General features: G+C 46.3%; 1 protein-coding gene across 1 annotated transcript in view; it reads left to right on the plus strand.

The window, feature by feature from the left end:
• ZFHX3 (zinc finger homeobox 3) overlaps positions 1-27,942 on the plus strand; it is a 187,550-nt gene that overhangs the window by 139,369 nt on the left and 20,239 nt on the right. The window contains 2 exon segments of the mRNA XM_045076247.1: positions 17,220-17,353; positions 17,509-17,709. Coding sequence (XP_044932182.1) covers positions 17,220-17,353; positions 17,509-17,709 — 335 coding nt within the window.

A 27,942-nucleotide genomic window follows, 5' to 3' on the forward strand; every position in this document is an offset into this window, starting at 1 on the left:
GAGGGAGAAGCAGGCTCCTTGCTGAGCAGAGAGCCCGATGTGGGACTCGATCCCAGGACCCTGGGATCATGACCTGAGCCGAAGGCAGCTGCTTAACCGACTGAGCCAGTCAGATGCCTGGATTTGGGTTTTTTGAGTGGTCTGCTTCATTCTCCTTCTCTTAGGCTATATTCAAGAATTTTTAAAGCGTTTCCTAAAATGGCCGCCAGACCAGCTTGTTTATGGAGCATCCTGGTGTCTAGCTCTGTGCCAAGGGCTTCCGTGTTTTCCACGTTTCTTCTGTGGCTCCTCCTTGCGTGCGTCGCCCTTGATGCAATTCTTCCTGCAGTGACGGTCCGGCCGCCTGCCCCGACCCCCCACCCCCAGGCCCAATGGAGGGGCTTGCCCTGTACATCTCCATTGGGGTCACCCCGGCATCTCCAAGGTGTCCGCAGTGAAGGGTAGGCTTCATGCCACACGTTGTGTGTCCTACCCGGCTCTCAGGGCGAGTGTCCGCACCCTGAAGCACGCCCAGGGAGAGGCAGGCAGCGCAGCAGGACGTGTTAACAAAAGCAGAAGTTGTTAAGTCAGGGAAGTGCTGCTTCTGGAAAACTTGGGAGTCGTGAGAAGGGGAATAGCCACCTCTCGAGATGATAGGATTGCTGTATTGGAGGAAAGAAGAGCCGAGGCTGAGAAGAAAAGTTGAGGTTGTCTTGAGGAGGAGCAAAGTTGTTTCTGAGAGGACTTCTCGGGCCAGGGGAGTCTCCCAGAAACCACCACAGCTATTAGAGGAAATGATATGACAAGCAACAGAAATTATTTTATTTGGTCAACCTAATTCTTACTGCCTCCCATTATTAATATTGTAATACTTTGTGTTTTTTCAAGAAAATATTTACCTTCTAGAGTCTGTATTGGTTGGGCCTTTGTTACTTTTCCAGGCACGACTGTTCTTAAATCATGCTCAGTGTTGGCCTTCACTATTTAAACAAGATACAGAATCTTGGAGAGAGGCCAGGGGAGAGCAATGAAAATCACTGAAGGCTGAGAAATATTGCCTCTGAAAAGAGGCTGAAGAAATTGAGGCTATTCAGTCTGTAAAAGAGAAATTTGAGAGGCAGCTTAACAGCTTCCAAATTTCAGGAGGGATGGGGCGGAGTCGGCGAGGCGTCTGTTCAGTGTTTCGTGGGACACAGAGACAGGGTGTCCCCGCAGCCGGGTGAACGAAACTATCCCCTTTCTAACTGTGGTGGCCAGAGGCCCACACTTGAGAGACAGTCAGGGATGGGGGTGCCAAGCACCACGGGACAGGAAGCAAGGGCAGGCCAGGAGGTAGGAAGCAGATGTCTCTCCTCGGAGCCCTTCATCATGGGGAGGATCGCGCTGTTGCTTGACACCCACGGAGACCCAGCTTTCTGCCCTACTGTCAAGGCGACATGAATACAGAACTGCAGACAGAGGTGACACAGGCAAGAGGATTTCACACGCACGGTTAGAAGGCCAAGTAACCTTCTAGGCCATCTGTCCTTTGTTTTCAGAGTTTGGGTCCCCGGGTGCCGATCCCGGCCTTGTCACTTCCTAGTTATGTGACGTCACGTCTCCGGGCCTCTGTTTCTCACCAGAGGTGGGGATTAAAAATAGTACCTACTTTCAGAGGATCCCTGTGACGATTATTTGAATTTGAGGCTTTTAGAACAGTGCCTGGCCTACAGGAGGCTCTATATTAGCAAGGTTTTTGTTGTATTGTTTCAATAATTTGGTTAAATAAGATGAGGACAACTAGTAGCAGTTTTTCTTCGGGTCCTTTCCTGTGAAGGTGAAACTGTCACTGGGCAACCTGTGGCTTCAAGGAATTTTGAGACGTGGAGGGGGAGCAGCACGTAAGAACCTACTGGATCGTGCCGTCCGCTTGTGTGGGGTGTGGCCTGCGCTGTGTGCACTAAGGACACCGAGTCAGTGACATGATGTGACTGCCGTTTGTGAAATTCCTCATGTGCGCCAGGCCCTGTACCGGGCCCCTCTCCTGGGCTCCTCTCATTCCCGAATCAGTTCAGGGCAAGCTTTGCTGAGGGTGGTTCAACTAAACGGCCTTCCGGGTGTTTCGAATTCAGTGGGCGTGCGTCCTCGCAAGAGCCGGCGGACAGGCCGGGCCACCAGGAGCCCCATGAAAACGAGCGTCTTTACTAAAGCCCCACTTTCTCATTCGTCCATTCATTCGTTCGTTCGCTCAAGCAGCAGGCTGTACCTCATCTCCAGAAGACCGAGACGAGACAGAGACCGTGGAAGAGTGACTCAGAGGTGCCCCTTACCAGTCCCGTAGTAGTAAAGAGAGAAGGGAAAATTCTTCCCTGACTCCTGCGAACCGTCCTCTTTTGACCTGAAGCATAATTTTGTCTATGTTGTCTGAGTGTGTAATGACAGGCTTTATTAAGGTGCTTGAGCCGTTTTGCTCTTGGAATCGATACAGGTAGCAGCAGTCTCTGCAGTTTTCTTTGGGATCCTTACTCTTTTATAAACAACAACAACAACAACAACAAAACAAAAAAAAAAATTACGTTTGTTCCATTTATGCCCTAAATTGAGCTGTTCCTATCTGATTAAATGTGATGGGGAGTGCTTCCTCCCAGCAAATAAATAAATAGTGATTTCACAATTTGTTCTGTTGATTAGTGGCCGCTCATGGTACAGATTAATAATATTTCAAATGAGCCTGGATAATTGGCATTTTCTCAGCTATTGATTATGTAGTTTGGGGTTTGTGCCGGAATGGCTAATCTTCACTAAAAATTTTTAGTCGTTTATTTTTATGTTGGAAGGGGACTCCGGGTGTCCTTTCTGGTGTCCGTGGGCCACCCTCTCTGGGCTTCTTTTATTGTAGGTGTCAGGTCTTTGACCTCAAGCGACAGCAGGGCGGGCAGGACCATGGTTTGAATCCCAGCAGTGTCCACCCCATGGTCAGAGACTGGGTCACTACCTTGTGCAGGGCGCTGGGCAGAGCTCCCCCGATCCATGAGGTGATAGGCCTTGCTTTTGGGGAAGGGCTGTCATCCTCAGGACAGCATGGCTATAGGTCAGGGCCATCCCACAGACCTCCCTGGGCTGATGGAGAGGTTTTGCTGCTACCCTGTGCAGTTATCCAGTAGCCACTAGCCATGGTGGCTCTTAAGCCCTTGATGTGTGGCCAGTACCCCTGAAGAACAGAATTTTTTTTTTTTTTTTTTTTTTTCATTGTAATTAGTTGGAATGTGGCTCTTTAAATCTGAACAGGGCAGCTCTGGATACTCAGGGGGAGCAACGCTGCCCCTGAAAGGATGCTGCCTTCCCAGTTCTTACTAAGGCTATGCTATGCTCTACCTGGGTGCCAGGCACTGTTCTCATGTGCCGTGCCCAGTCCTTCGCAGCAGGCATGCCAGGAATGGCGCACAGGTGCAACTCTATAGCCCTTGAGTTGGCCCGGGGGGCAGGGGGAGGGGGGCAGGGGTGCTAGATGCTAAGGCAGGGTCAGTTGGCTTCATCTGCCCATACTCACTTGCCATCGTATTCTGTGAGCGCCACAATGGGAAAGAGAGTCGGGAAGCTCTGCTTGACCCATGTTATTTCATTGGGTTCCCGCCTCTCTGTGAGACAGATGCTGTAAGCAGCACCCCGCACCCCTGAGCCCCCGCCATTGTGCGGAGAAGGGAACTGAGCCTGGCACAGCTGAGCTTGTGCAGGTTGCCAAAAGGCACTCAGCAAGGCTCAGATTTGCAGACCAGCCCTGCTGCTTAGGACGGAGCCCACGCTCATACCGGGCCAGTGTCTCTCCAGGAATGGGATTTTTTCTGCAGAATCATTCAATCTGGCTTTCATCTCCATTCGGAGTGTGGAGACTTGCATTCTCCCAGAGTTGTACAGCAGTGACAGTAATGTGACAGCCAGCTAGACGGACTCGGATGAGGGGATTGTCCCTCGTTGAAAGTCCATGCCTTCTCCATCTGAAAGCAGGTTGGTGAAGTGTACCACTCAGTGAATGGCGTTGGCCTCTTGAAACCTTGGGCATCTCATCTGTAAAACATGGACGGGTGACGGCCACCACCACCCCCTGCGTTCCATCATGTGGGCTCTTGAGGGCTCCGTGATGGCAGGGGGTGGCCCATGATAAACTCTTCAGAGATCCCATCTATTCGGGGAGAGCGTGGTGTACTCTTGTGGGCTAACAGAGGGTGCAGGAAGGTTCTTTGAAGCTAAGTCTCCTTCCTAATGCACAGCAGTTTCCATCATCCAACTTTGTGGTTTTTCTCTTGTGAAACATGAAAATGATCCCTTGTTCTCTTATAGCAGTGTGGATTTAAAAGTGTGTGTTCTAGATTGAAGAGGCCCCAGTGTCGGCAACTGAACAATAATTAATGCAGTGATTATCCAATCAACCGTTAATTGCTATAAATTAAGTGATATACAATTAATGTGATGCTTTATCACCAATAATTAGGGGGAAAAATTGAACTCTTGGCAAAGAATCATAGCAAGATGGTTATTTAAATCCTGTAGCCGCCATGGTTTCCAGCCACAGAGCACTAAACCGGGTCTAGTTAACCTAATTTGAGACAAGATGACCAGGGGGTGTTGGTGCTTTCAAACACAAAGATGGGGCCGTACCAACATGATAATGCTTCAGAGGTCCCTCACTGATATCCGGGCCTGTATTTTTGGAAAATTTTGAGTCACAATTATAGTCTGAGTGTTGTTTTTCTAGGGGAATGGCCCGAAGGGGTTTTATTTTATTAATTTTTTTTTTTTTAAAAACCCATGGTGCTCACCTAACACCAAGCAATTAGTGCAATGGAGCGTCCCTGATTTGAATCTATGGAAGATTGCTATTAGAGGAGGTATTAACGGGCCGGCAAGGTCTGGGCGGCTGTGTGGGGAAAAGTGTGTTTATGGAATATGGTGCTGGCAGGCATGATTTCAATCGGGTTTGACATGTTTAACATAAATGTATAGTGTACGGCTCTTGCGGCATATGAATAATTCCTGCAGACCCACTGCCTTTCTAATTACCGAGGTTGAAAAAAAGCAGGTCAGGCACATCCTGGTGGAAATCTATTACCAGCCCTCCCCCTCTTCCCCCTGTTGTTTACAACTTCGTATAAATAAGGATGCCATCGGATGGGAACTGAGTGCCTACAGTGTAATCTGTGGACAAAGAATGGAAAGGGGCTGAAAAAATACCCTTCTCCCCCCGCCCCCCAAATTGAGTCCATTAAAGCAAAAGCTAGTGTCGGTGGAGAGGGAGCATTCTGGGTTTGGAGAAGCGTTGGCCTGCTGGGAGTCCGAAGCCCCTGGGCTCGAGGCCTGGTTCTGCTGCTGAGATGAGCCGCATGGCCTTAGGTCTGTGGTCCTCAGTTTGAAAATCTGTAGAATGGCAGGTTTGGACTAAGGAGGTTCTTGCAGTTCTGGAATTCCTTTAAAAAAAGGTGATGGGGAGAGGAAGAGCTGTACAGGAGCATCTTGGAGAAGAAGAATCTCTAATGTTGGAATGCGGGTCGCTTGCCAGGATCTCCCTAGTCTCCCACCAGCTGAGATGGCGTGGGTCAGGAGCTGCACCAAGGGTGCAGATAGGTCCCGTGGGCTTTCTCCGGGACGGTGGGACAGCCCCAGGCTGCCTTTCTTGGTGGGGCATCAGAGCTCCACACACTCTCACTTGGTCCTGTGTGACTGGGTGCTTTGCGCTGTGGTCAGAGCCCCATGTCATGAGGGCAGTGGAGGGGGGGTGGCCCTGGAGATTGGTGGGGCTGCCTTTGAGTGCTGCCCATCCCGGCTCTGTTTCTGGCTGGAAACCAGGCTCTCCACCACCACCACCACACCTCTGTAGAAATCACTTCAGCCCGAGTCTGTGTCCTTCTGGCATTAGGTCCCGTTTTTCTACCTCACCCCAAAGTAGATTTGTCTTTGCAGTAGGGTGTGTGCGAGGGAACGCTGGGAGCCTGGCTCGTGTGGCTCCTTTGTGGTTCGCACTCCTGCCAACGGAAACCGTTTTCGGTTTTACGTTTCACACACGGATGGGAATTGTGCAGCTCTGTGGGCTTTTCCAGAGTCCTCTGTTCCCCTCCCCCACCCCCATTCCCCACCCTCCTTTTTTTCCAGGCCTCTTTCAGTAGAACTTGGCTGTTTAAAGTGACTGCAGGCAGAATTCTGCCTCACAATTGGAAACAAACCATTCAAACTATTTTTATGTTGGGAAGCAAAAATAGACATAGGGTGTGGTGTATATCTGCTCTCGCCTGAATTCCAGTAATTCAGAGGTATTGGCTTTGAGAATTTATATTGTAAATTGGAAGAGAGGGAAAGGACCACATCAGTTGAGCAAATATTTTTGCATGCAGTAACAAAATTAGCGGAGATAATCTAAGGCAGATACGGGAGATGCAAAAAAGTAAGGAACTCACTTTCTAGAAGGCACAGCAGATGTAATCATGTAACTGTGGTAGTATGATGAGCTGCTCATCAAGGTATAGACAGAGGGCAGTGGAAATGTCGATTAAGGAGCAAATCATTTTTCATTGCTGTAGAAGATACCTTACAGATTTGCATAGTACTCCTGCAAAGGGGCCATGGGACTCTGGCCTTTGTTTCAGTCCGAGCTTTCGTGCTGACGGGAGAAGCACTTCTGTCATTAGAATCTTGATCATGGTTTAAAACAACAACAACGAAACTCACCATAGTGACGTTCTCAAGGATATCTGAGCAATTTTCATGAGGCTGTAACATTCTTCCCGACCCAGCATTCTCTCTGTTTTGCAGACTAGAGAAGTATGACCCATAGGTAGCGAACACCTGGGTGCCAGATGGGTGCTCAAATCCCAGTTTGCCTTGTGGGTCATAAGGGATAGATCCCCCACGTCATAAAGCTGAAAAACACAGAACGTGGCAGCTTTCTCTTATTATGTGAAGATTGGAGGAGAAGACTTGACAATCCTGTTTCTCTAGCTGTCAGAGAGGATTGTGACTCTTTATGATTTGAACTTTGTGGCATTCATTCATTTTTGTTTGTTTGCTTAATAAGACTTCCCTTTTTTAGAGCAGTTTTATTAAGTTTACAATAGAACTGACAGGGAGGTTCAGAGATTTCCCATATACCCTTTGTGCCCACATAGTCATACATACATAGCCGCCCCCCCCCGCCCCCAAATAATCAACATCGCTCACTAGATCTCATCTTGGTATTTGGCACAGTACAGAGAAAGGGGAACTTTTTTTTTTTTTAAACCAGTGATGAACCACTGACACCTTAGAAATCACCCAAAGTCATAGTTTATCTTAGGATTCAGTCTTAGTATTATACGTGCTGTGGGTTTGAACAGAAATATACTGACATATATCCATCATTATATCACGTTATATATTTCCACTGCCCTCAGAGTCTTCCGGGATCTGCCTCTTCATCTCCCCTCAACGTGGCATCCGTTCTTTTCTGTAATTTCTAGCACTTAGCGAGTGCTTGATACTGTTCGAATGTTTCATTAACAACCGGTTTGGTGAAATAATGTGACCATCAACATTTTCAAATCCAAGTCATTCTGCTTTCTGCTTTTTAGATGGCAAACCTGTTGGTCAGTACGATTGCTCCATGTTAATATGGGGAAATGACAAATGTAGGGTATCTGTGCTTCTTTAAAAACCAGGCGTCTCATGGACCGGTATCCTTTCCCGAGATACTGCTAAAAATGATCCCACAGGAAGTGGTGTTCAAGCCCTCGCGCTCTGTGCTGGACTCTGTGGTAGGCTTTGTATGCCCGCCGTCTCGCCAGCGTCACAGAAACCCTAGGAGCGGACACCGTGATCCCACTGACAGATGAGGGAACTGTGAGCCCCGCGTAGTCGGGCCCCGTGCTGGAGGTCACACAGCCAGGCTGGGAGCCAGTGCGTGGTCAGCGCTGCGAACCGCTGCGCTTCGTCACCTAGCGAGGGGGCCTGAGGCCTTTGCATAAAGGGAACTCGGTCCTAGGAAAACAGCAGGTGGGAAACATCAGTTCTGAGGGAGTCCCCGAAGGTGTACGGAAGCCCCAGCCCCACCCCACAGGTGGCTTTCCTAGCCCTTCGGAATGCTCTGAGCCAGCCTGGGACTCGGGGGGACGGAGAAAAGTAGGGATGCAAATACGGCTGGGGTTCCTCTTTCTCTGTACTGTGCCGGATACCAAGACGAGACCTTTCCAGTCTCTTGGTTCTTTAAACCCACATGGGAAAAGAGAATCAGAGAATCCTTGCCATTTCCGCCCGCCTTGCAGGGGGCATGAGTGATGTTGTCTTTCTTCCCCAAGTACAGATTCTCATACCATCCTGCTGAACCTGAATTAGCAAAAACAAAACAAAACAAAACAAAACAAAAAACCCAAACAAACAAAAACAAAAACCAAACAACAACAACAAAAAACAAAAAACATCCTTGGGCGGATCATGGGGGAAGTTGATTTGAAAGGGTGCTGGGAAGTTCACTTCAGAGCTCTTGGTGCCTGTCACTGTGCTCGGACCTGGATTTGATATGTTCATTTTCACAAGTTCGCTTTCATTCTGAAAATTTCCTGAGTATTTGAGGAAGATAGGTTTGAGACAGAGGAGAAACTGGAGAAGTGTTGTTTTATTCCCATCTCTGGGACTCTGCGCTGTGCTGGGGCCCAGGGACCCTAACTCGCCTAATTAATGTTGGATTTGATGGGGACTCGGTGAACCTCTGTTAATTAACTTTGGCCTAGTCTCTGAATGACCCACATTGCCCCCTTGTTTTGACCTACATCTTACACCTCTAGACTTGTGTTCTGTCCGTGCAAGGGTCTCTGAGGTCATTTCTGCCCTGGTTTTCTCCAGATCCCTGTAATTCATCCAGGGGACACAGTTGATAGCGCAGCCCCTCCTCACCCCCCGCTGTGGCCCTCCATCCTCAGAGACACAGTGACCAGGGCTGCAGACGGCATCTGTGGGCACCTCAGGAGGCTGTGCCAGAGGAAACCAGGATACCGGGGGCCAGGGGGGATGGTAGTGGGGAGCTGACAGGAGGCCGGAAGTGGACAGGCTGACAAAGACCTCAAAGTGAAGAGACATGCTTGGCCCCGGGACCCCCCAGCCTCCAGCACACAAGCCAAACACACGGTGGCAGCCCAGTGCTTGAAGTTATTAAATAAACGGACAGCCACTGTTCTAAAAGGTGGTAGCTGGTGGCTCTGTTCTGTAAAGGTGGTCCCTTCCCATACCTGCTGCACAGGGAGCAAGGTGTCTCCAGATGGAATTGTGGGGTGTCCTTTCGCGAACTCAAGTCCATACAGTTAAGCAGCCTGACGCATATTTCAGCATGGAATTAGTGTAGCAGATTGACGCCTCTGATGTAGGGCCCAGCCCTGTTTCCTCCCCAGAGATGCAGAGCAGGCAGCTACCAGTCTGCCCAGGCCCACCCGTCCACCGCGAGGCTGCTTACTGGGGAGGCAGAGGCCCTGCAGCACAGCGCGATCATGCTCTCCCAGCCTGCTGACGCGGGCGCGCCGGAGCCTGTGTGGATCTCTGCATCCCTCTCAGCGCTGAAGCAGAGGGGACCTGGGGTCGGTGAGGCCTGCTGGTGCCAGGACCAGGCAAGCCAGCGAGGAAAAGGTGCTTCCTCCTTCTGCAGAGCGGGAAGAGCCCACGGCCGGCTGCCTTCTTTCCACAGAGGTTCTCCAGGACACATAGAAAGAACAAGACGTCCTAGGCAAGGTGGTCTGTGGTTATTTTGGGTTATACAACAGGATAACAGAGCACATGGAGGCTATTCCTCTGAATTTCTGGCTTGGAAAATGTGTCTCCATTTGTTCTAGAGCAGGCAGGGTCCCTGAGGGGTGGCCACATTTAGTCTTTGACCTTTGGCCTGAGGAGGAAAACACGTAGCTTGGAGACCAGGCCTAGGGGCCCTCCGGGAGCAGAGAGGATTCGAGTGTCTCGTCGGCAGCGGTCATTTGGGGGTGGACGGGCAGATCCACCTACACCTGCCAGGCCCCCGCTTGTAACTGTGGTCCCCACCGGCTCCGGGACGCAGGGACTGAGTGAGGGCAGTTCTGAAAGTTCAGGGCATCAGTCAGGAACTCCCTAGAAATGCAAATTCTCTGAATCAGACTGCTTTTGGGGGGCGTGGCCTGCTCTCCGCATTTTAACAAGCCCTCCCAGGGATTTCTGACTCACACTTGAGTCTGAGAACCTTGGGGCTGTGATCTTGTGACATGCATGGGGTTTCTAGAACTCTTTCTCCTTCAACTGAATGGCAGGTCCTGAGCCCCCAGCTGGGTGCAGAAGATACTGAGCTTTCCCGAAAGGCAGTAGTTCGGCAAACCCCGAGTCTTGGCAGGTACCCTCTCGGATGGCAGGGTTGGAAGTGAGAAAGAGGTCTGGTCAGAGAGAAAGGGTGTCACCATGAAGCGTGAATGAAGGTCTAGAAGTTTTTGCCTGCACACTGGCTACAGGTAACACGAGGGATAGGGACACCGGGCCTCGCTGCACGGTGGGTGCAACCTCCTGGGAATCTGTAGTTCTTTCCAAATGAAAAGCAAAATAATAATAATAATAATAATAATAATAGTAACAGCAATACCTAAGATCTTCTGCATTTCCAAAGTGTTGGCCCATCTAGTTCACATCCGACTTGGAAGAGAAAAATAATCAGCGGTTCCCTGAGTACAAGTTACACCCGTCTGTAGTATTATTACTCAGATTTTCTTTGAAACCCTTTATAGAAACAGAAAGAGGTGTCTGAGAAGTTGATGATACCAGGATGTCTTACTCTCTCCATCTAGGCATATTCTCGTACCTCTTGAGTAGGTGGCTAAACGTCTCTGAAATGCTTTCTAGGGACGAACACAAGCCGTGTAGCTTGCACTTACAGAGAATGAGACTGTGTCTGAAGAGAAGGTTCTTACCCCCACCAGGCTGGAGTTTGAGACCTGTCCCACACCTCTGGGCAGAAATGGGAGAGGAGCCCCCCTACTCTGCCTCAGCCGCAGCCCGGAGACCACCCCCCTCGGTGTATGTGACCAGTGCATGCCTCTGATTTCTCTTGGAAACATCTTTAAGTGCTTTAAGGTAGAATGAGACTGTGCATTTAAAAGACCAAGTTGGCAGCAAAGCACATCCTTTAGAGGAACTGCTGTTCTCTGTATTAGGGGAGGAAGAAAATTTAGCCAGTTCTCTGGCCACTTATCAAGAGCAGTTGTTGCATAGAGATGGGAGTATGAAATCCTAGCCTGTCCTCCGGGGAAGGAATCACAAGCAAACACCAAGAGCAGCTGCACTTTGAGCGACAGTGTAAGGTCACAAAGTCCAGAAGCACAGATTACCCCATGATAATGCTACATTTCTGCTGTCTAGAGGAAGTCTGACGCTGAAGGAGAAGAGCTATGGAAAGAGCACACCGAACCTCCCATTTCGTCGTCATTATGAGCTGAAGTGACCATTTGCAGATCTGGTCACGCTTCTGAGTCTTCTAGTGTGCTGGGGTAGTTACCCCAACTCCAACGTTATACGGAGTCGTGTGAGGTTTTTTTCCTCCTCGTCAATGGAGAGAGATGAAAGATTGCAGTAAATTTCTGGGGCAGGTGGCAAGCTGGTTTACGGAACGCAAGGCGATGAGAACCCCTGGCTTACGGAAAGTAGCATGAATTAATAATCATCTAATTGGCTCCTCCATTATGTCGCTGGTTTGGGAGATGGAGGGGCTGTCAGTGGTACTTTAGCTAAGAGTCTGACGGTTGAGACGTGGAGGTGGCGGCGGCCTTTGGCTTCTCCTGGGCAGCAGCTTAGGCCCTCAGTGGGCTCACCTTGGAGCCCCCATAAGGAAGAGGATCCCTTGCCACCCCACCAGGAGGAGAAGAAACGCAGAAGAAACTTCCCAGTAACGTGAACAGTGCAGTGCATGGCCGGATCTCCCTGAGGGAGGTCCCAGGCCAAAGGGAGGCTAGCCTTTGGCACAGAGTATCCGCCACGCCAGCAGCCCCATTGAGTCACGAGATGAATTTTGCTTGTGAACTAGAGAAACTACTTTTACGTACTTTGGATTTTTTTGATGTCTTGGCTGGTAGTTGGAGGAAGCAAAAAACTTCATTTCCAGTTTTTCTTAAGCTTTCTTCTTCATGAGGCAGCAACTCCATGCCTTGCCAGGTTTCAGAGTAGTACAGAGCCCATCAGCAGGTGACACATGGGGCCTTAACTCCATGGGTGGTCTGTGGCATTGCGAATACATCTTTTAGGTTTCCTGTGGCCAAAATTTCAGTGACTCAGATTTTAATTCATTAGTGAGGACTGGAATTGGAAGACTGGTTCTAACAGGTGAAGTTCCAGAGGCTGTTTTCAACCATACTTGGTCATTCTATAAGCCCCCGAAGTTTGTACTATTCTTTTAAAGTCAGTCACTTCCTACATGAAACTTTACATGGCTTGTTTTAATTATTTTTTGTTTCTAGAAATTAAGACTATTTCTTGAAAATCACAAGCAAAACTTGCATGATTTTAGGTTAGTGCCCCTTTTCCCCCATCCCCTCTAATTAAGTATGACAAGAGGGGTACCTTTTGAATTAATTATTTTTAGAAGTTAAATACTTTCCCAGTAGGTTAAAAGCACAGTTAATGGAAGTTGATGTCTCCGTGCAGAACTGATTTGCCCTCCTATAGAAGCCATGTGTTGACTGCTATGTTTCCTTTTGGGATAAAATTATTTTGCCTTCTGGGTAGAGAATAAGACAGAGAGTCATGAGTCAGGTCTGCCTGTCTTAGTATTTGTCTTTTTCGGTCGTGGTGACCAACCTGTCACAGTTTAAGGGGGGAAACGGTGGCATGGCTTTTGGCCCAGAAAGGCAACTTGGAATTTTTCATACCCTCTAAGAAGGACAGGGACAAGTTGGGTAGGACAACCTTAACTCCTGATGAGCAAGTGCTTTCTCGCTCCTTAGAAAGTCTGTGTGGCAAGGAACGCACAGCTTACATCCTGTCAGTCTGCGGTAGGGCTTGGGACCCACCATCCCACTGTCACTATTCCATCTGCCTCGCTCGAGAGTATGTAATCTGTAGCCCGCGCACTCACGTGGGTGCTTGCCACATTTCTCTCCCCTTCCGAGTGCTAGGAGCCCAGCATGTTGCCTGCGGAAGATTCGCTGAGATTTAACACATATTTTTATATGACATAGCTGCCAAAATGAGAAAATTGCTTTAACCAGCAAAGTAAAAAAAAAAAAAAAAAAAAACAAAAGACAAAAAACCAAAAAACACCTGATGTCTTGCAGAGTACAGATCCAAATACCAACATTGTCATGGACAGTTGAATTTAAATGCTGAGCTATTTAAATTGTAATATTAAAAATAATATAAGTACTTGGTAATCTTAGAAAATGGGAAAGTGGTCCATGATTCCATTACCTAAATACAACATTTTCTTCTAGTTTTCTTTTTTTAAAAGATTTTTTTTTATTTATTCATGAGAGACACAGAGAGAGGCAAAGAGGGAGAAGCAGGTTCCCCACTGAGCAGGGCGCCTGATGTAGGACTTGATCCCAGGGCCCTGGGATCATGACCTGAGCCAAAGGCAGATGCTCAACTGACTGAGCCACCTGGGCACCCTAGTCTTCTTTTCTAGCACTTATTTTTTTCCACAGTAGTATCATGGTATACATATTTTTCTTCTTAGCATTCTCAAGAACTTTCTACATTGATTCACAACTATCATTTGTAATGTCCTTTAATACCATTCTTTACTTGAGCATCCCCTGTTGTAAGAGACCTAGATTGTTTCCAGTTCATTTTGTCATTAGTATAAAACCCACTACAGGTAGGAACTCTTCAAGTTGTTTGGCTTTTTGTTGCCAACTAAACCAAAGGTTCCAGGCACTGTTTAAACTAAGGCTCGTCTCCAAAGTGCATGTATTTCCAATTAATTGCTGTGATGTCATAGTGGCCTTAAAGTGACCAGTAATTGATTTTTTAAATAATGTTTCCTAGACTATGACATCTCTCCTTAAAGTTTAGAAAAGTCTTCAAAGCAGAAACCCAAGGTACTTTCTCTTCGTATTCGTGTGGTCTCATTTACTTAGGCCTCCAATGTGTGCCGAGACAGAACTGAAATAGAAATTGATTTTGAGACTCTGGCCCTTTTGACGTTGTTCAGAGAGAAGCAGCTTGAGGAAACCTCAGACTGTCTGTGGCCTGTAGTCAGCCCTCCTCGTCCAACATGCTGACAGAGAACTTGCGAAACTGTTCGCATGTCCACAGAAATTATATAAAGACCTCGATGCCATGTCTTGATAGAGATTGACATTGTAATGACTGAGGTCAAGCTAGCAGGGGGCTGTCGGCCTACTGAACCTCACTCTCAGGAGCCGTCCCCACATCACCCGGGGAAACACGATGGGATTGTAACTGGGTGTTAATAGAATCTGTTATGAGAATGGCACAGCTTTATCTTCAGGGAACGAGCTCATGAGCTACAGGTGGCTAATGTCCACTTCTAACCACATCAGGTCTAATAAACATGCAGGCTGTCCAGGATAGAAGGGACATGAGCTCCCGAAGTTGTTTTTTTTTTTTTTTTTTTTTTACAACAGTGGGTGCACTATTTCGTATTAGAGCAGGGCTGCTGTGTTACTGGGGAGAAAGAGGAACAAGGGAGATCATGCTGATTTTATTTAAAAAAAACAAAACAAAAAAAACACTTTATAGGACTCCTTAGCTTGAGCTCACAAAGGAAGCTTTAGAATTCCAGAGCAGTTTGTTTGGGGGGCGGGGGAAAAGTAATAAAAGTTCCCTGCTCCATGCAAAGGGAGAGGATAGTGGCTTCTGAAACCAGAATTCTCACCTCTGCAACCTCGTTACAATTCACCATGCGTTCCGCACTGAAGGGAGAGGGAGGACTCTGGTCAGACGAGGCCGCTAACGCCTCATGGGCTACTCTCTGTTTGCCTTTTGGCTCCCAGTGAGAGAGACGAGTCGGGTGGTCTTGCCCTGGGTGCCCGTCCCCTCCCGCGGCTGTGCAGTGGCGCACCTGACAACCTTCCTACCCGGGGGGGGGTTAGTGGCAGACTGAGAGCCTTTCCAAGAGAGTGCGTGGTCGTGGAAAAGAGAGTGTTGTTTTCAGGTCAGGCGGACTAACAAAAAGATGGGGAAAGGGTGTTTGCAGTGGCATCTGCGTCTTGGTTTGCCTCTAGCGGAAGGAGGAGCAGATAGCAGCTCGTTCCTAACTAAGCACAGAACCCAACCGGTGCCTGCAGGTCGGAGGTGGAAATGAGCAAGGGATGGCCATACCAAGTAAGCATCTGTAAGTGCCACATCGTGCCTCCACTCGCCCCATCTGCAGAGTGCGCCTGAACTGTTAACACAGAGAGGGTAACCAGGAAGCAGAAATGGAAAATGATGGGGAATAAAGAGTCGGGGGGCACTTGAGACCCTGAGCCATTAGTTGAGGACTCCTGTTGGGGGAGTGTTCAGGTAGGAGCCCATCACACTGGGCGGTCGGAAACCTGTGACACGGGGTTCCTTGAGGGGTCGGGAGATGGGAAGTGGGCCGTGGGGGAACCGGTCTGGAACGCTACAGCACCAAGTTAATCGGCGGCGAGTCCATCACATTAAATATCCAGCCGTCATGTATTACCTTTCAAGTGAAAATGAATAACTCCCATTAAGAGCAAAATGGGTTTGAAGTCGATTCGAGACAGATTAAAGTACTGTTATGAATGTGTGTGTTGGGAGGAGGAGGGGTCTGTGTATAAAATGCTTGTCCTTGTACTTTTTAAATAATAGATGCCCTACAAACTTATGTAGACCAGGTTACCAAGATACTGGGGTGTAAAGGTCACAATATGTGCATTCTGGGAAGAGCATCAACTTCCTGGAATATTTCCTGCATTTAGCAATTTTTTTTCAAAATTATTTGTGGCCTTATGATTTTAATGAATAAAATTGATTTTCTAAAATTGTTTATTAAAGCACACATCTATAATGACAGCATCTTGGTATCCATGTCAGAACAGATTTCAAAGCTGAGCATAAAGTGGAAACACAGTCTAGGTAACTAGACCGGGTGAGACAGGCAGCAGTTTTATGAAAGAGCAAAAACTAGGCTTTCTAAACCAGTGACCTCAGTGCCTTGTCAAATTATTTTTCATTGAGGGGATGGGCATGTATTTCTCACTACCATCTTGAGGATTTTAGTAATCATTTTTAGCAAAATTGTGAAAAATGAAGTTGTGTGTCCAAAACACGCGAGAGAACCAACCCTTGAATACTGACCAGGTTTTGGAATGACCAAATCCGTTGGATTTGGAGAGTCCCCCCTTCCTGCCCCCCCCCAGTTAAGCCCTTAACCCAGTGGTTTTCTCGCAAAATCTTCCAGATCTTTTTCCATGCTTCAGAGGACTCCTTCTGCCCACACTGTTCGCTATTTAAGTCTCATGTGACTCTCCTCGTTAACTGTTTTTTTTGTTTGTTTGTTTGTTCATTGTTTGTTCATTTTGTTTGTTTGGTTTTGGTTTTTTGAGGTTTTTTTGGTAGAATGGGGTGTGGTTCGGGCAAGCAGATAGGGGACTTTCCTCCTTCCCGCCCACTCTGAATAAACGCTTATGCCTGGAGCGTTGGCTAGATTTTAAGTTGGATTCATGCCCTAACTATTCCACTCTTCAATTACTTTTTCCCCCGAAAGCAGGTTGCTAAACCCAAACTTGACTTTTTCCCCAAGTATTTGTATGCAGAGCCACATGAACCTTTCTCAGGTCACACTTCTTGTCTCTAGTGACATGCTGTGCTGTGTTTCCAAGCCCTGGGACTGTCAGGTTGGGAGCACAGAGTCGATTACATCCATGGAAGCAGAATGTGTCGGTTCTGGAGTTGTGTGGTAGTTGGCAAAGCAACTGGTCAGACTCTCCCACCCACTTAGGCCCCCATCGGCCAGCTGAGTGTGTCCTCATTGGGGGAAGTCAATACTCTGAATTTAGCTTAATCCACTTCCGAGCATTTCAGTCCATTTCTTTATTTTTTTTTTTTTTTCTTAGTGTTCAGTTGTTAAAGTAGTGACAGAAATTCATGGGGAAAAAGGAACACTTGCTTCTTTTCCAGCGCGCTTGATAAGTCAGTCCGGATGCTCATCCTACTTGAATTTTGGTGTTTCGAGAAAATCCTGTGCTATAAATGAATGTTGATTTTCACCCAGCACCAACCCTCTGGGAGCTGGCCTGGTCTGGCTGCTATATCGTGTCTTCTGCTTTTTCTTCCAGCGTCGTCCAGCCAAGCAGAGAAGGAGCTGACAGATTCTCCTGCAACCTCCAAACGCATCTCCTTCACAGGTAGCTCGGAATCTCCTCTCTCTTCAAAGCGACCTAAAACATCAGAGGAGACCAAACCAGAGCAGGTGAGACCGGAAGGGGCTCTGCCCGGGGCGGGGTGGGGGGGTGCGTTTTAGACACCAGCGGGGGGAGCACAGTCTCGGGTGGGCGGGCTTGGGGCAGACCCAGGCACTGGTGGGAACCGGATATTCAGCCAGAGGGTGGGCGTGTTCCCCCACAGATGTACCAGTGCCCCTACTGCAAGTACAGCAACGCTGACGTCAACCGGCTCCGGGTGCACGCCATGACGCAGCACTCCGTGCAGCCCATGCTGCGCTGCCCCCTGTGCCAGGACATGCTCAACAACAAGATCCACCTCCAGCTGCACCTCACCCACCTCCACAGCGTGGCGCCTGACTGCGTGGAGAAGCTCATTATGACGGTAAGGCGGCAGGCGGTGAGACCTGGGGCGTCGCTTTCCCCAGAGGGCAAAGGTGATGTAGGAACGTGGACAAGATTCCGTGTTGCTGGATGAGCAAGCCAGCATAGAGTCGGAAATGTCAAAAATGATCCTAGTTCTGCGACCTGGGTTCTCCTGCCCCTGCCTGCGGCTCGGCGTGACCACGGGGTGACTGTGGCCCGGAACACGGAGGACGTTTGTGTTCTCCGCCTTCCCTTGTCGGCGCCCCTCCCAGGCTGGCGCACAGGTCTAGGTGAATTAACCGTCCCCATGAGGTTAGAGTTCTTAGGACTCTCCAAACCTTTAGTAAATCGGTCATGTTCTGGGTTTGCTCCTAGGCTCATTTCACCCTCACAGCAGCCTTGTCCAAAGAGTAAGAGTCTGACGTGTTTACGTTGACAGCGCAGGAAACTCAGACTCAGGAAAGTTAGCCAACTTGATGCCACTTGTAAGTGGCAGAGTTGGAATTCGAGCCCGTATTTTCGAACGCTCCAAATGTGACCCCGTGATGTGGGAGTTTCTCCAGGGGCTGCTTTGATGCTCAGAACAGGAAGATGGGACATGTGGATTCATGGACGAGAGCTTTGCACTTTGAACATCGTGTTGCTGCACCTACAGAGTTAAAAGCCTGTCTCCGAGTGACTACTGTAACATGGCCCGAAAGTTTAGTGTAAAGATTTAAATCCCACTGTAATGTGCAAAGTTTTCAAAATACTACAGGTCATACTAATATCCTGCTATTCTCTCTGTGGTGGGACTGCTGTGCGAGCCCTTTCCTGATCACTGGAGGAAAAACGACCAAAGAGAATTAGTCTCACCTCTAACATATTTCAGTAGTGGAGTAATAAGAAGTTAATTTGATTGCCTTTTTGTCTGAAGAGTCCCAGAGAGGTCTTCTTCCTAGAGAATTTGACGTTGTAATGTGCGGGTCAGAGGCATATAACCTCTCGGCGTGTCCTATCCCATTTGGTTATGCAAGGTGGATGCATAACGTTCTAAGTGATGTTTAGTCGTGAGGAACGTATAATTGATAATGCATCAAGAGAACTTTAGCAGGCAATAGGGAACCCGAAGGTGACCTAGCATAAGTTTCATTTCAGAGATCTTTCAAGTATAAATTCACTTTCCATGGGTATTTTCAGATAAACTGGTGAACATCGTGAAAAGACCCGTCTTCTTGGAATGGGTGGGTTTCTGTGTTATAAATATTGACATTCTTACCAACCTTGGAAATAACAAGGGGAATTTCTCAGGCCTCATCACCCTTCCCACTGATGGCCTGGAACCATAGGAGCCTGAAGGAACAGAAGGAGATGTGGGGAACAATTTTAATACTTAATGACATTTTCTTTTGTTCAGCTGGTTATTTCTCCTGTTTAAGACAAATCTGGTTTATGAAATGTGAGCTATAGTAATCTGTATGGCCAGCTCACATTAAACAGTAGGTTTCATGTATATATCACTAGGGACTCGAATATAAATTATATTTCAAATATCCATTGTCTGTCATGTTTTTAGAGCAGCAAAAGTAAGGTACATTTCACGTAGTGAATCAGGTGGTCATGATGAATCTTCATGTACCAACAGAGTCTTAAAGGACAAGATGGTACTACTGTGTTTCTGGGGAACCAATCCCTAAGCTATTTCTGGATGTCACTCACTAGCATCTTTTCAGCAGTGATTCTTAACCTTTTTGCAGACTCAGATGAAAGTGATTCTATAGCCTTACTGGGTTATTCTATGCACAGTAAAGTTGAACACCCACTGTTAAGATTACCACTGAGGATTCTGCGCATATAAAACTGTATATAATGCCAGGGAGCATAAGAAGACTGGAGAATTCATAAATGGAACCAGGGTAATAAACCCTCTTCCTGACAACATAATTATGCAGGGGGAATGAGATCCCTAAAGGGGTTGCACTTGGCATCTTGTACTGAAAATCCTGTGCCCCTCATATACCCACAGCCGATAATGGAGATGTTATCTACAGAAATGGAGACCTTTTTTGGAAAAGTTTTTAATTTTAATTCCGGTATAGCTAACAGTGTTATATCAGTTTCAGGTGTACAATATAGCGGCTCAACAATTCTGTAAGTTACTCGGTGCTCATCATGATCAGTGGATTCCTGGTCCCCACCACCTCTTCCCCACAGCCCTCCACCACCTCCCCTCTGGTAGCCGTTATTTTGGTCTCTATAGTTAAGGGTCTTTTTCTTGGTTTGCATCCCTCTCTTTTTCCCACCTTTGTTCATCTGTTCTGTTTCTTAAATTCCACATACGTGTGAAATCATATGCTATTTGCCTTTCTCTTATTTCACTTAAGTATTACACTGTCCAGATCCATCCATGTTGCTGCAAGTGGCAAGATTTCATCCCCCCACCCTTTTTTTTTTTGGCTGAATAACACTCCGTTGTGTACCTATGCCATACCACATCATCTTTATCCGTTCATCATCTATGGATGGACACTTGGGCTGCTTCCATAGTCTGACAGTTCTGAATAATGCTGCAGTAAACAGAGGGGTGCATATATGTAGCCTTTCAAATTAGCGTTTTTGTACTCTTTGGGCAAACACCTAGTAGTGGGATTGCTGGATCATAGGGTAGTTGTATTTTTAACTTTCTGAGGAGCCTCCATACTGTTTTCCACTTTGCCTGTACCAGTTTGCATTCCCACCAACAGTGCAAAAGGGTTCCCTTTTCTTCACATCCTCACAAACCCTTGCTTTTTCTTGTGTTTTTGGTGGCTGACAAGTGTGAGGTGGTATCTCATTGTGGTTCTGATTTGCGTTTTCCTGATGATGAGTGATGTTGAGCATCTTTTCATGTCTGTTGGCCATCTGTATGTCTTTGGAGAAATGTCTGTTTAGGCCTTCTGCCCATTTTTTATTTTTAAAGATTAAAAAAAAATTTTTTTATTATGTTAGTCACCATACAGTACATCATTAGTTTTTGATGCAGCGTTCCATGATTCATTGTTTGCTTATAACTCCCAGTGCTCCATGCAATACATGCCCTCCTTACTACCCATCACCAGGGTAACACAAACCCCCACCACCCTCACCTCTGAAACCCTCAGTGTGTTTCCCAGAGTCCCTAGTCTTTCATGGTTTGTCTCCCACTCTTGATTTTTCCCCCATCATTGTTCCCTTCCTTCTCCTGATGTCCTCCCTGCTATTCCTTATGCTCCACAAATCAGTGAAACCATATGATCATTGTCTTTCTCTGCTCACTTATTTCACTCAGCATAATCTCCTCCAGTTCCATCCATATTGAAGCAAATGTTGGGTATCTGTCCTTTCTGATGGCTGAGTAATATTCCATTGTATATATGAACCACATCTTTATCCATTTGTCTGTTGAAGGGCATCTTGGCTCCTTCCACAGTTTGGCTGACATGGACACCACTGGTATGAACTTTGGGGTGTGTGTGGCCCTTCTTTTCACTACCTCTGTATCTTTGTGGTAAATACCCAGTGGTGCAATTGCTGGGTCATAGGGTAGCTCTATTTGTAACTTTTTGAGGAATCTCCATGCTGTTTTCCAAAGTACCAACTCACATTCCTACCACCAGTGAAAGAGGGTCCCCCTTTCTCCACAACCTCTCCAACATGAGTTGTTTCTTGCCTTGTCAATTTTTGCCATTCTAACTGGTATAAGGTATGGTGTCTCAGTGTGGTTTTGATCTGAATTTCCCTGATGGCTTTATAACTTTGAATAAACCTAACCAAAGAGGTAAAGGATCTATACTCTAGAAACTACAGAACACTTAAGAAAGAAATTGAAGAAGACACAAAAAGATGGAAAAACATTCCACGCTTACGGATCAGAAGAATAAACATTGTTAAGATGTCTCTGCTGCCCAGAGCAATCTATACTTTGAGCGCCATCCTGATCAAAGTACCAATGGCATTTTTCAAAGTGCTGGAGCAGACAGTCCCAAAATTTGTATGGAACCAGAAAACACCCCAAATCGCCAAGGAAATGTTGAAAAAGAAAAAGCTGGGGGCATCACATTTCCTGATTTCAAACTATATTACAAAGCTGTGATCACTAAGACAGCATGGTACTGGCACAAAAACACATAGATCAATGGAACAGAATAGAGAGCCCAGATATGGACCCTCAACTCTGTGGTCAACTAATCTTCGACAAATTGGGAAAAAATATCCAATGGAAAAAAGACAGTCTCTTCAATAAATGGTGCTGGGAAAATTAGACACCTAATATACAGAAGAATGAAACTTGACTATTCTCTTAACACCATACAAAAAAATAAACTCTAAATGGATGAAAGACCTCAGTGTGAAACAGGAATCCATCAAAATCCTAGAGGAGAACATAGGCAGTAACCTCTTCAACACTGGCCACAGCAACTTCTTTCAAGACACGCCTCCAAAGTCAAGGGAAAGAAAAGCAAAAATGAACTTTTGGGTCTTTCTCAAGATAAAAGCTTCTGCACATCAAAGGAAACAGTCAACAAAACAGAGAGGCAACCCACAGAATGGGAAAAGATAATTGCAAATGACCCTACATATAGAGGGCTGGTATCCAAGATCTATAAAGAACTTCTCAAACTCAATACCCAAAATACAATCAAGTCAAAAAATGGGCAGAAGACATGAACTGCCCATTTTTTTAACTGACTTATTTTCGGGGGGGGGGGGGATTTAAGTTCTTTATATATTTTGGATACTAACTGTTTATTGGATATATATTTGCAAATATCTTCTCCCATTCAGTAGGTTGTCTTTTGCTGATTGTTTGCTATGTTAAAAGCTTTTTATTTTGATGTAATCCTAATACTTTATTTTTTCTTTTATTTCCCTTGCCTCAGGAGACATATCTAGAAAAATGTTGCTATACCCAATGTCAGAGAAATTACTGCCTGTGCTCTCTTACAGGATTAAAAAAAAAAAAAGATTGATTTTAGAGCGAGAGAGAGCACAGGTGGGGAGGGGCAGAGAGAGATGGAGGGAGAGAATCTCAAGCAGACTCCCCACTGAGCATGGGGCTTGAGCCTTGACCCTGAGATCAAGACTTAGCCGAAATCCAGTGTTGGACACTTAATCAGCTTAGCCACGCAGGTGCCCCTGTTTTATAGGATTTTTATGGTTTCGGATCTCACACTTAGGTTTTTCATCTCTTTTGACTTTATTTTTGTGTATGATATAAGGAAGTGGTCCAGGTTCATTCTTTTGCATATTGCTCTCCAGTTTTCCCAATACCATTTGTTGAAGACTGTCTTTTTCCCTTTATGTATTCTTCCCTGCTTTGTCAAAGATTAATTGACCATATAATCATGGGTTCATTTCTGGGTTTTCTGTTCTTTCTCATTGATGTGTCTTTTTTTGTGTGTGCCGGTACCATACTGTTTTGATTACTACAGCTTTGTTGTATAACTTGAAGTCTGGAATTAAGATACATCCAGTACTTCTTTTTCAAAATTGCTTTGACAATTCAGGGTTTTCTATGGTTCCATACAAATTTTAGGATTTTTTTTTCTAGTTTTGTGGAAAATTCTGTTGGCATTTTGATAGGGATTGCATTAAATGTGTAGGTAGCTTTGAGTCATGTAGAGATTTTAAGTTTTGTTCTTCCAGTTCATGAGCATGGAGTGTCTTTTCATTTCTTTGTGTTGTCTTCAATTCTTTTATCCGTGGTTTTTTTTTTTTTTTTTTAAGATTTTTGTTTATTTATTTGTTAGAGAATATAAGCAGGGAGAGCAGCAGACGCAGGAAAAAGCAGGCTCCCTGCTGAGCAAGGAGCCCAATGTGGGGCTCCCTGGGACTATGATCCCGGGATCCTGGGATCATGACTCAAACCAAAGGCAGATGCTTAATCGACTGAGCCACCCAGGCGTCCTATCAGTGTTTTATAGTTTTCTGAGTACAGGCCCTTCACCTCTGTGGTTAAGTTTATTTCTTGGGTACTTAATTATTTTGGGGGCAATTGTAAATGGGATTGCTTGCGTAATTGTAGATTACAAAATGTAGATGTTTCTGAAATGTGGGCAAATTATGGGAAACGTATTGAGTATAGGAAGTCACTTTGCTAGCAACAAGAGGAAGTTAATGGATTTAGAAACAAAGTTGAAAGTTATGAGAAATGTAATCATATAAGGGTTTCACTCTTTACTTAAGAATATGTAAGGATGATTTGGTACTCCGTACGGGAGAAGATGGGAGTTGCTGCATGGCTGTCAGTACTGAATTGGTTTTCCAAGCTATGAGGATGGTTTGCCTTCAGATGATGAAACATTTCCACCTTGATCCTTTAGTTCAGTGGGAAAAGATGAGCAACCAGGGTTAGAGGGGAATTTGTGGCTGTAGCTTTGGGTTGGAGTTTGCCCTGATGAATCAAAACAGATGCCAATGTTCTTTTGGAAAGTTTGGTGTTAAAATGGAATTTCCAATTGTTTTACAACTAAGTGATTATAGTAATCCTGTGGTTAAAAATCATGCCCCTGGAGGGTATTTTAACTGTAGTTTTATTAGAAAATTGGCCATAGGAAAGTATTGGTTGGGCTTTCTGACTATATATCTGTTTGTTCCTGGTTAACTGGAGCAGGAAACTCTCTGTAAACTGCATGATGCGAAAGGCCCCTCAAATCAGAGCTCCATTTTTAAAAACACATCATTAAGGAATAGCCAGTGTACGGTCATTCATCCTCCAAGAGGAGAAAGTTGCCTCTGCTTCATCCCTGAGTGGCCAGGATGAATGGCAGTGAGAGGAGTGACTCTCCTTCCTTGCCAAACGGTTTGACTGTCAGCTGTGGTCGGTTGCAGAATCGGAAAAGCCAGCAAAATCCACCCAATAGACAATTCTTGGTAGACGTCGGCTATGTCCAGGGTATTGAAAGCTATAAATTCTGATAAACATTTGCTGCTGTCTGGGTCCAAGGTCGCAGGATTTGGCTTGAATTGGGTTTCAGTCCTTCTAAAAGTAAATTTCGCCCTGATAAATGGAAATAGATTACTTTCTACACAATGTCTTTCCATTCAGTTATAAATGGAGAGTGTTTTGAGGAGGCTTCATTTAATAATACCTTATCAGACAGCTTTCAGGAACCTGCAGTGTCTAATATGTCTGTTGCTATGGTAACAGCTGCTTGCTTATGCTCTGCATCTCATATCTGTGTCTTCCATGGGCCCCCTTCTCTTTACCGATGAAGGGGCTTGAAAAATATTCTCCACTGGGAACAATTGCAGCTCTGGTCCTCCACTGTGGAAACTGCACCCGCAGCACTTCATTCTGCTTGGCCTATTGGAAACAGACCTCCAAAGAGTGTCTTTATACACGTCATATGAAAGAAGGAAATCTATAAAGCCTAAGACAAGTGCCCCACCAGACCTGCCCGAGCAGACTGCCCCCAGTGTCGGCTCCATAGAACTCTTACCTACTTACAGAGAAGTTAACAGATTTTAAGCTGGTGGTAGGGATATAGGAGCTGTGTCTTTCTGTGCCTTCATATTCCCACTCTTGTGGGGAGAAGGGGTGAGGGTGGGTAGCAGGGGTGGGGGGGGTGTTTCTGGCCTCTACATGAGAATGGGAAGGGCCACCTACCATGCATTTCAATACTCTTAAATTATTCTAATTGATCACTGTCCTTCTAAGTGACAGGACACACCACTGGGCTCTTGGAGCATTAATAGGAGGAAATTGTTTTTGTTCCTCAGTCACTTAACAAAATATAACCTCATACTGGAGATGGAGGTGGGGACCTCAGCAGCCCAGGAACACCTTTTTCTCTAGCCCTTCATCTTTTCTCCCTTTGGTAGTTCTTAATTACCCCTGCTTTGCTGTACACGCACAGATTTCCCTTCTCTGCTCCTGGCCCTGCACCCTGCACTGGCTGCAGCTTTCTTCTCCCTCTCTCCATCCATCTCTCTCCCTTGCCCTGCCCCCGCTCAGAAGCAATAGTTTGTCTCCTGTGATTTCTTTCTGTCATTGTCTGTGTCTCCCTGTGCTCCTGCGCCTCTCCATCTCTGAGTTTCTGGGACAGGCTGGCTGGTTGGCCCCCCCAACTGGGGCAGCGGGTGGCCACCAGCCCTGGGGCTTTTGCACCTGGTGGGTACCAGCTCTCTCACTTTGTCTCTATCTCAGAGGAAGGTAATGAAAATAATCGGGCTTCATTAATTCCAAGCCCTGTGAGATGATAGCCATTTGGAGCCTGTTTGCCAATTAGATGGTCTAAATTAGAAGTGACCTTGGTATACTGCCACTGCTTGCCTCTCTGAGTCTAATGAAGCTTTTCTCTCCAATCCATTCTACTTCCCCACTCTCTTTGCTGTTGCCGTGTGTGTGTGTGTGTGTGTGTGTGTGTGTGTGTGAGTGTGTGTGTGTGTGTGTGTGTGTGTGTGTGTGTGTGTGTTAACTGTTCTTGTGTTTCCCGTTCTCCCACTCACTTCCTTTTTTGGGTCTTTCTCATTCTTAATTTTTAAACTCAGGTTAGGAGTATGTTGGTTTCTGGCCCACAAGAATGTGAACGTGGCTCTGAAGTTTTTCCTCATGAGTTTTATATTTAAAAAAAAAGAAAGAAAGAGAACATGATTTTAGCAAGGAAGTAAGACCGAGGAACTAGGCCATCTGACCTCTGTGGTCCAGCGCCCAGCCTGGCACATTTGCAAGGTAGTAAAGCAAGAGAAAATGGCTGAGGTCCTGCTGCCAAGAGGTCCTCTGGTTTGCAGGCTGCAGAAGTCCAGAGACCCGCTGGCAGGCCTAGCGGCGGACTAGGTGCAGAAGGGAGCAACCCGACTTCCACTGTAGCCTTCAGATGCACCACTAGCTCAAATGCTTAGCTTTGGAAGCAGTGGGTTTTAACTTCATTTTTTGAACCTAACCAATTCCTTATTCACAAGGATGTAGAGACTGGCCAGATCTGTATCAGGAAGACCTGTGTCTGGGGTTTTTCCTCTTTTTCCTTCCACTCGAGGTTCTTCATTCTATTGATTTTCATTGAAAAGTGAAGGATTTAAGGCTTCACTGGGAGTCTAGGTTTTGGGTGAATGTATTTTTCCACTTGTAATAATGAGCCTTTCAGAAAAATACGCTAGTTAGGTGAGCGGTACCAACTAAAGCTGTTGGGATGAGGGTCTCAGGGAAACTAGATCAACACACATTCTAAGAAAATGTCTTTGCTTTCCAGCATGTGGAACACATTGGTTGTATCAGTCTAACCTCAGACAAGGTGGCTTTGAGAGGTGAATTTGCATGGATAGTCCCATGAGAACTTAACAGGATGTTCGAGGCGCTGTATTTGACCATTCCACATCTGTGACCTCCAGCAAGCTCCGGGCTTGGAGGAAGGCTCCTAATAACTCCAGCTTCTTTTACCAAGAAAGAATAAATCCCAGTAGCCCCTCCCAAATATCATAATAGGGACCAGACCCATATCCAAGCCTCGGGGTTTATAAGGCGTGTCCTTAGGGCTTTCGGGTCCAGCTCACCCGATAGAAGCTTTCAAGGCATCAAATCATAATCCAGAACAATGGTGAACCCAACAGAGGTAGGAGCCTAGGTATTTATGAACCCGGGTCACCTCTGGGTGACTATCTGAAGATAGTTACCTTGAGTCCATGGATTTTCCCCCAGGGGAGCTTGTGATTTCCTGAAATTCTCTGCAGCAGTCTCAGTGTGAAACTATTTCTTTAGGCATCTGCAGCCTTCATCAGATTTTCTGAGGCTATAATCTCTGAAAGGTTAGTATTTCTGTCCTGTGAGCTTCTTGGGCAGAAGGACTGTGCCTCACTGTGTCCTGCAGGCGTGCAGTACAGGGATCCCGTAGGATATATAGTGAGTAATGGTCAAATGACAGGTGAGCAGTCACTTGAGGCCCACCCTTCTCAGCACAAAGGTATTTTGAAATTGCTTAAGCTTTAAGACTTTCAGTAGCCGTGTGGAATGTTTTATTTCTATTGTTATTTATGAGAACTGCCTAAACTTGAAGATTTCTAGCATCAGAACAGAACTTCACATTTTTCTTGTATATACGAGATCTCTTTACTTGTTAGGAAGATAGCAGAGCTACTGTTCCCTGACTCTCAGCACCCCAGATCAGATGAATGTTTTTTCCTACATGCCCATCAGCCCTGCATACTCTGGGGGGAATCCTATGTGGTATCTAGAAGATTACCACAAAATTGCCCTTTGACTGCCAAGGCCAATCTTGAAAGACCCAAATTCTGAGGAATAATGGCTCTAATCAATTGA

The sequence above is a fragment of the Mustela putorius genome, unplaced genomic scaffold (assembly GCF_011764305.1).
Source record: "Mustela putorius furo isolate JIRA1106 unplaced genomic scaffold, ASM1176430v1.1 tig00000174_pilon_pilon_pilon, whole genome shotgun sequence".
NCBI classification, from domain to species: domain Eukaryota; kingdom Metazoa; phylum Chordata; class Mammalia; order Carnivora; family Mustelidae; genus Mustela; species Mustela putorius.